Source organism: Triticum urartu, unplaced genomic scaffold (assembly GCF_003073215.2).
Source record: "Triticum urartu cultivar G1812 unplaced genomic scaffold, Tu2.1 TuUngrouped_contig_6744, whole genome shotgun sequence".
NCBI classification, from domain to species: Eukaryota; Viridiplantae; Streptophyta; class Magnoliopsida; order Poales; family Poaceae; genus Triticum; species Triticum urartu.
Window position 1 is genome coordinate 1 of NW_024117530.1, and position 8,360 is coordinate 8,360.

At 42.1% G+C, this 8,360-nt stretch overlaps 1 protein-coding gene across 1 annotated transcript; it reads left to right on the forward strand.

The window, feature by feature from the left end:
- Positions 1-1,037: 1,037 nt before the first annotated feature.
- LOC125531037 (DNA-directed RNA polymerases II, IV and V subunit 11-like) lies at positions 1,038-5,512 on the forward strand. The gene is made up of 6 exons (XM_048695447.1): positions 1,038-1,192; positions 2,328-2,418; positions 2,746-2,835; positions 2,931-3,009; positions 3,088-3,183; positions 5,141-5,512. The coding sequence occupies exons 2-6, from the start codon at positions 2,366-2,368 to the stop codon at positions 5,183-5,185; spliced, it is 363 nt and encodes a 120-aa protein (XP_048551404.1). The 5' UTR covers positions 1,038-1,192; positions 2,328-2,365; the 3' UTR covers positions 5,186-5,512.
- Positions 5,513-8,360: the final 2,848 nt, after the last annotated feature.

The window sequence follows — 8,360 nt, forward strand, 5'->3', positions numbered from 1 at the left end:
TTGTTCATGGTTAGGAAACATAACCATCTTTGATTAACGAGCTAGTCAAGTAGAGGCATACTAGTGACACTTTGTTTGTCTATGTATTCACACATGTATTATGTTTCCGGTTAATACAGTTCTAGCATGAATAATAAAAATTTATCATGATATAAGGAAATAAATAATAACTTTATTATTGCCTCTAGGGCATATTTCCTTCAGCCGGCCCCCTTCCCCTTTCCCCTATAAATAGAGGGGTGAGGGGAGGGCTGCAGACAACATCCAAGGCGCAGCCCCTCCCTTTTTTTCTCCAAATACCAAAGAGCTAACCATCTCACTCCTCATCACTTGATTAATGCAGCGCCATGCAAACCAACCTTCTCATTTCCGCATGCATGCAAGGGATATTAATGTCCTTGGTTGCTAACCCCATCAATTTTGCCTCGATTAGTGTTAGTGGCCCTTTGCAAATTCTAATTTTGATATACTAGCCTTGTGTACAAAAAAATGGAGGTAGTAACTATATTTGACTTCATCCCCATTGCGGTGACGTCAGTGATATTTTTATTTTTTTGGTGGTTTGGCAAAGTGCGTTCTACGAAGAACACTATTGAGGGAGACCACGGTAAGTCGTTCGCAAGTGCCGCCTGCAAGCCGAGACAACCGCTCTCAGTAGAGCCATTCGGTGCGGCAAAGCTTGCGAGGTGCCACTATCAAGGCCCAAATCCGCCGACCCAGGATACCCTGGTTCTCATTGGGCCGACAGTAGCCCTTGGGCCCATGTCCTGCCCACGATCATGCGTCGGTCGCATTTACTTCAGTTATAATTAAGTTTGTAGAAAGTGGAAACGTCCCCTCAATCTTCGCACCATGTCCACGGCACCGTTTCTACGAGTGAGGGTAGTGGGGCGCCGCGCCTCGATTTGCAGGCGGGTGCCGCTCCATCTGCCTTGATTCATTTTGATCTAAACGAACACACACGAACCATTCGGGTCGGCATGTTAAAGTTTCCCTGACAGAGCTCCCCGCTTGTTTCATTTCATCACTAAAAAAAAAGAGAGCTCCCCGCTAGTTTCATTTCATCACTGAAAAAAAAGAGAGCTCCCCGCTAGTACCTCACTCGGAAAAAAAAGAGAGCCCCCCACTAGTACCTTACGCAGACCGACTTCATCGTCTTCCTCGGAACGCCGCCGCCGAAGTGCGCCTCGAGGTAAACTCGTCCCTCTCCCTCCCGACTCCTCCCCCCACCCCCACCCCCCGGCTCTACTATAACGTGGATTACAGCAATCCATCTGGGCCTCGGTTCCTCTGGTTCGTGGCGAACCCTATCCTGCTTGGACTGTTACGCCTCGTTTGATATTAGGGGTTTGAAGGGGATTATCCCCGCGCGGGCCGTAACCGCCGCCGCCCGCGGGCGTCGTCCTCCGGAACCATGGTGTTCTTCCCCCAAGGAAATTTCTCTACTCCCATCCCCTCTCTGCGAACCTGTGAAACCCTAGGGCCACCCCGTCTCTCACCTAGTGTTCCTGTTAAGTCAGCCATGGTGTGTTTCAGAGAGGGATTTAGCTTGTTCTTTTGCTTTGCCTCGCTATGTAATCGCAGGCGGAGAGGTAGCACCTTGCTGCCCATGTCTTCTGAATCATCTAGTTTCCAACTGAAGTATTGTTAAAGATCCACTGGATTCTGTGTCTGTTTAATTGTATGGGCACTTGTATGAGTGCTGAGAAAATATCCAGAGAAATGCCTTTTGTTAAAAATTTCGTGACTGGGCTGCAGCTCGATGTCAATTGAGCTCATGTGCAGGCTCTTGCTTCCTTGATTGCGTACAACAGCTTTTGATGGCCTTGATGTGCAGGTTCTTATGGTCTCTCACTTCCTCCGGGAAACCTCTCAAAATATTTATCCGATTCATCCAGTTTGCTGCGGATTTGGGGCCCTAAAACCAGTTAATTCATTTCCTGAAATCCGGCTGTGGTTTAGCTGAACCTGCACCCCCCAAACGTTTGGTCCGCCCCGCGCAATGATCGATGAGTTCGTCATCGCGTTTCTGTCGCTTAGATTTAGTTTCATTTTGGGGATTGTACTCGGTGGTCGGTTGATTTTGTGTGCATCTTATAGTACACCACGTCTACCTTTTGACACCCTTGTCAATGTTTAGCAAGATAGGTAGGGGTTCATACATGTGTGTAGTTTATCCGTTTCGCAGGTGAAGGAATCATTTTTAAAGATCTGATTTGATGCTTGTTCTGCTTCACTTTCCAAGAATATGGGGTTCTGAATTTCAGTTCAGGAGGCAATCTGACTTGTGAAATGGACCTTTGTGGTCCGGTGATTCATGCTTGCAGGAATTTCAGAGGAAGGAGGAGCCAAGTGTTGATCGGAGATGAATGCCCCTGACCGCTATGAACGCTTCGTCGTGCCTGAGGGCACAAAGAAGTGAGTCTACTCTACCTCCACACCGTTCTCAAACTTTTTTCTAGAAAATGCTTCAATTGTGTTTTGTCAGGTATAGATTTTTGTCAAAAAAGAAGCAGCTGTGGGATATAACTTTCTTAAAATAATTAAACATTTCATTTCTGTCGTTAATAACCATATTGCCCCCGTTCATGTCATTCTTTTGGCATGTAGAGAGTAGTTGTGAAAATAATCTGATGCTATAAACCTTTTTTTACTATTGTTACCAATTAGGGCTCGTGGTAGTCTCTACCGGCTGCTCTATCACTTAAAGTTTATGGATGTAATCCTTACTATTTTGTAATGCAGGGTGTCATTTGAGAAGGATACAAAGATCATGAATGCTGCATCTTTCACTATTGAACGTGAGGACCACACCATCGGCAACATCCTCCGCATGTATGTGTAGAAAACTGTGTGCCTTTTTGTCCTTGGTGGTTATTTTCATCAGTTCACACCTTCTAATTTTCTTCTATATCTATGAGATTCTGCAGGCAGCTGCACAGGGACCCAAATGTTCACTTCGCTGGCTATAAGCTCCCTCACCCCCTTCAGTACAAGATCATTGTCAGGGTAGGGGGCATATTTATGGATGTTCTATTCCTTCGTCAGATTAGAGTTTGCTAGTCTCATGTTTTATTATGTGGGCAGATCCATACTGCAAGCCAGTCCTCCCCAACGCAGGCATATACCCAGGCAATCAATGATCTAGACAAGGAGCTTGAGAACCTGAAGCAAGCTTTTGAGGTCTGTTTCTTGTGCGTAGTTCAATAATTAGTTACTCCTGGTGGCCTATGGCGTGCCATTAGTCCAATATGACACTGACTAGTGCGGGCCTGTATAAAAGCTAGTGCCTTTGCTATTAAATTTGCATTTTCATGACCAGTTCTCTGATAGCTTGATTTGAGACTTATGGAGTTGTTTATGTTGATTTTACGCAATGAAGTTGATGAAATGAGCGTTATTTATTTTTCATGCTGCTGTACTGAGATAACTGTGATGCAGCATAATTTGTTTTATTGCACTTTCTTTGGAATAATGTCCAAGCAAATGTGTTGCTTTTAGTTTCTACTTTCTCTCGTCAAATGAGTAGTCTTGGAAGCAAAACACAAATTAAATAGTGTTGATATTTTACTGTAGCTTTCTGGCATGGAACAACCATTCAGAAATAAGTACACATGTTTTGGGCAAATAATGTTCCTTTACACTAAGCTTCCTATACACACTGTCGATTGACTTGCTACACACAGTGCCACTAAGCATAAAATTATCTGTCTGAAAGTTGCACTTTACAACATATGAAACTAAGGTTGCGGGTCTAGAAATTCCCTGAATATTTTTGTTGCAAATCGTCTTGCTTCAAGCTAACCTCTTGATCACACAGCAATCCAGAGCATGCTGGTACTTTGTTCTTTGCTGTGTAATAACACAAATAGCAATCATGTTCTACTTTATGAACTGGACATGAACTAGCTTCTGTAAAAGATTACGAATTCATTCATTCCCAATGGCCAATACTATATTTTGTTCTTTTGTAATGAGAACAATAGACCACTCTATTAGTATAATTTCAAGAATTTGTTATGGCTGAAGGTGTATCTTTAGTTTGCACATGTAGCATAACCTTTTATGCTACTCCCTGGAGCTACATCTTCCTTTCCATAAACATCAGTATCATCTTTAGTTTCCCAGGTTGCTTCACCTTTTCTGACCTACTGTTTTACTAAATAGAGGCAAATTTTGTCTGTCTGTGAGCAATTGCACTACCTTCCAGTTTGTTTTTTATGGTGGCATAAAACAAGGAATAATACATATATAATGGAAACTTTCTTAAATTACTGTTAGTTTTATAGAACTGTGTCATTCTGAAGGATTTGAGTCTGGAAAAATGTCTGACTCGAGTGCTTTAATAGTTTCTGACATGGCCATTCCATTTTTTATCCAAACAGTTGTCACTTTTGGAGAACATTTTTGTTTCAAAATATGTGATGACTGCTAAATAAGGGCAACAATGCCCAGTTGAACTTATTTGGTAGTGATGATTGATGACTTCATGTTGTGCAACTCGAGAAAGTTATTATATATTTATGTTAGGGGACACTTACGGATGGTAGACTAGATGTGATTTGCTACTTTTATTTGTATCTTCAGCAAAGTTTGCATCGTTAGTAGACTATTTTTCTACTGACAAGCAGAACTTTAGATGTCAAATCTCTCTTATCTGGCTTTTCAAGTAACATAGAAATAATGGTCCACATATAATTGAATTGCCTGTAGGACTGCCTAATTCAATTGCACAGGGTGTTTTGCTAATGTAGTTAATTCCTGGTACACCTTTTCTTGTTGAACGGAAGAATGGATAGAACCTTCAAATCATATGGCATGCCTCCATATTCGTTAGATTGAATCTTTGTATTTGGATTTAGAATTCCTCATGTTGCTAAGAAGAGGAGTTAAGAAGATGTTAGTTAAAGTTTTTTTTTCTGACATCTCTGAGGTTTCTTTTTAGTTATAGTAGACTAGCAATGCCGATATTCTGATGGTTATATGGACTCTACTCCCCCCCTCCCCTCCTGCGTTTAAGACAGTGTATCAGCCGTCCTCCAAATTGGATATGTTCTAGTTGAATTAACTTCCACGGATGGAGTGCATATGAAAGACATGCCAAGATATGCCACTGATCTTTTGAGCTTTCTGTTTCCAGGATGAGAAGACCCGATTCGAGGAAAGGATGAAGCAGGGCTACTAGGTCAAGGGTGTTGGATGCTGATGTGAAATCTCCCTTGCTACTAGTTATATCTGATGTCTGAACTGCGGTAGAAAAAAAAATAGACAAGGCCTGTCGATGGTCCTCTGAACTCGTCGAACCTCTTCATGTGCGGATTGCGTATGATTACACGGCTGTTAAACATGTGTTGGCACTTGATACGCCTGCTGGTTGAATTGCTCGCTCTTAACAGGTTCGGTAGAAGGTACGGACCCAGCTTCAGCGAGACTTCTCGTACTGAGTGAATGTTATGCCGATGTATTGTAACTGACTTAACAGACTGTCTGTATTGTGGCCGGACTTTGTTCACTCAGTGAGCCCAGCGCAGGCGTGAGCAACGGCCCAGTGCCTGTGCCGAGATCTCGTGTCCTTACTAGGCCTGGATCAGAATCACGGAAGCAACTTCTCATCTTGTTGGCACACAGATCTATTTCTTTTATTAAAATAATCAAACAAACATTTTGAAAGAAACCATCCTTGGAAAGAAAATATAAGATTGATCATTATGATTATGAGTTATTTGATACACTAGTTAGTTCAAATAATTTCATGATTTGAAAGGTTAAAACAATTTCGTAGACTACTTCATCATGAAACAAATGTTTATGGCTCACAACATCATGTTTGGTGCGCACCAGAAGTTCTCTTTGTAATAGTTTGATCTGGTTTCAAAAAAAAACCCTAGTCTAATCTGGTGATAGGATTGGTATGCCCATCTGGCCAGTTTTTTTGGGCGATTCTACCAGAATCGCCCCCCTCCCTAGCTTTTTCCAGAATCACCACACCATATGTTTTTTATAATCCTAACTAATTAGACCTTAACTAGATAGGATTGTAAAAAAAATATGAAGTGACGATTCTGGGAGAAACTGGGGAGGAAGGCGATTCTGGGAGAATCGTCGAAAAGAACTGGCCCACATATGTGGTCCCTAGTCTGACCCAATAAGATAGATTTTTTTTTGCGAGAAGACCCAATAATATAGATTATCAATACATTCCTTGGATATATAAGTTCATTAGTCATAAGCATTTAAGAACAGTTGATCTATGTTAGGTCACCAAATGGCCATTCATTTGGATGTAAATGCAACACATTATGAGTGAAGATCCATGGGGCAGTTGATCTATACTAGTGGCTGGGGCGCACCCTTAGCGCGCCTCCTCTACGGTACTGTGTGTACTAATCTTGCTGGAGCATTTGGTGCAGCGCAAGTGAGTGTCAATTGTTAAAAGAAAATACATGGAGTAGAAACTGCAGCAGCACAATATTAACTCATAAAGCATGCATGCCAATCTTAACAGAGAGGTGACAGTCTTACAAGATGAATGACTGATCACAGAGCATGGCGAACTCTACCATCCTCTAAAAGGTGGGCGATCACCAAAAGAGAGACATAGTTCACTGGATAATCAGAGCACATGCATATTAAGTCTTAGAGAAAAACTAAATACATAGTTCATTGGGTCATCAGAGCACAGGCATATTAAGTCTTAAGAGAGAAACTAAAGACCATACATGGATCATATGTATAGGCGATAGCTGCGGCTGACGGTGGTGTGTCTAGAGACAGTGCACATGAGAGAGAGGCGGCGCCCTTGCTTGTGCTTGAAAAGGAAGGTGCAGATGTCACCTTGCTGAATGTTCGGGTGGTGGCGAAACTATGATTAGTTTGTCGTGATGGTGGCCCTCTTGTCAGTTCCAAGCATGAAGCGATCGTCGTGATGGTGGTCCATCTCCAAGCTTGACTGGTAGGGTATCATCGTCTCCGTGGATGTACTCCTTCAAATTGTTCTCTGCGTATTCCACCTAAAAGTAGTACTGTTGACAAGAGGGAAAAGGAGTGAGGGCATGACAGAACACAATATCATGCCTCCATTAGTCTTCTTCCTAGTGATTCAATCTAGCATCCTAAAGGTTTGCAAAGGAATGTTGTGCATACCATCTATGCAGCCACCTCTAACCATGTCCTTCAGGGCTTCCCAAAACTTTCAAAAGCTATCCTACGCCGGTGCTTCACAAAAACTTCTCTTGTGTAGATATATGACATGATAACTACAACACACAGAGACAGTGCACATGAGAGAGAGGCGGCGCCCTTGCTTGTGCTTGAAAAGGAAGGTGCAGATGTCACCTTGCTGAATGTTCGGGTGGTGGCGAAACTATGATTAGTTTGTCGTGATGGTGGCCCTCTTGTCAGTTCCAAGCATGAAGCGATCGTCGTGATGGTGGTCCATCTCCAAGCTTGACTGGTAGGGTATCATCGTCTCCGTGGATGTACTCCTTCAAATTGTTCTCTGCGTATTCCACCTAAAAGTAGTACTGTTGACAAGAGGGAAAAGGAGTGAGGGCATGACAGAACACAATATCATGCCTCCATTAGTCTTCTTCCTAGTGATTCAATCTAGCATCCTAAAGGTTTGCAAAGGAATGTTGTGCATACCATCTATGCAGCCACCTCTAACCATGTCCTTCAGGGCTTCCCAAAACTTTCAAAAGCTATCCTACGCTGGTGCTTCACAAAAACTTCTCTTGTGTAGATATATGACATGATAACTACAACACACTACTTGAATCTACACAATAATTGTAGTACCTGAAATTGATAAGCAATCATTCAGGGTTAGTCCTATAGCTATGTGGTTCTCACACTTCCTCTACGCAGTGGGGGGGGGGACAATTACTCTTTGATAAATTTTTTAAAGGGGGATTCTTAGATCTGTAATTGCAACTGACAACAGGCACCTCATTCGTATTTCCCCATTTTTAATTATATTGAAATGTATAAAGAAAATTTATTACTGAATATACCTAGAGCTCTGCATATTTACCCTATACACCTTCAAATTTCCCACTTAATATTGAAAACCTTGTTGGAGAGGCTATGGCTTTTGCTTCTTGAATGGGCATAATACTCCAGAGATGTAATTAAGAGTAAAAACAGATATATGCAGTAAAATAAAATGGACATGCAGACCCCATATCTTGACTACTATTAAACTATCATCGAAAAAGAATTAAACATCCTAATCTACAAAATTACCAAAATATTGTAGAAGAGATACATCCCTACTAAAACAGAACCACACATCGCCAGAACGCCTTCTGAGCAGACCATCGCAAATCGAAATTGATTCAGACACTTGTTCGCCAAGTGAT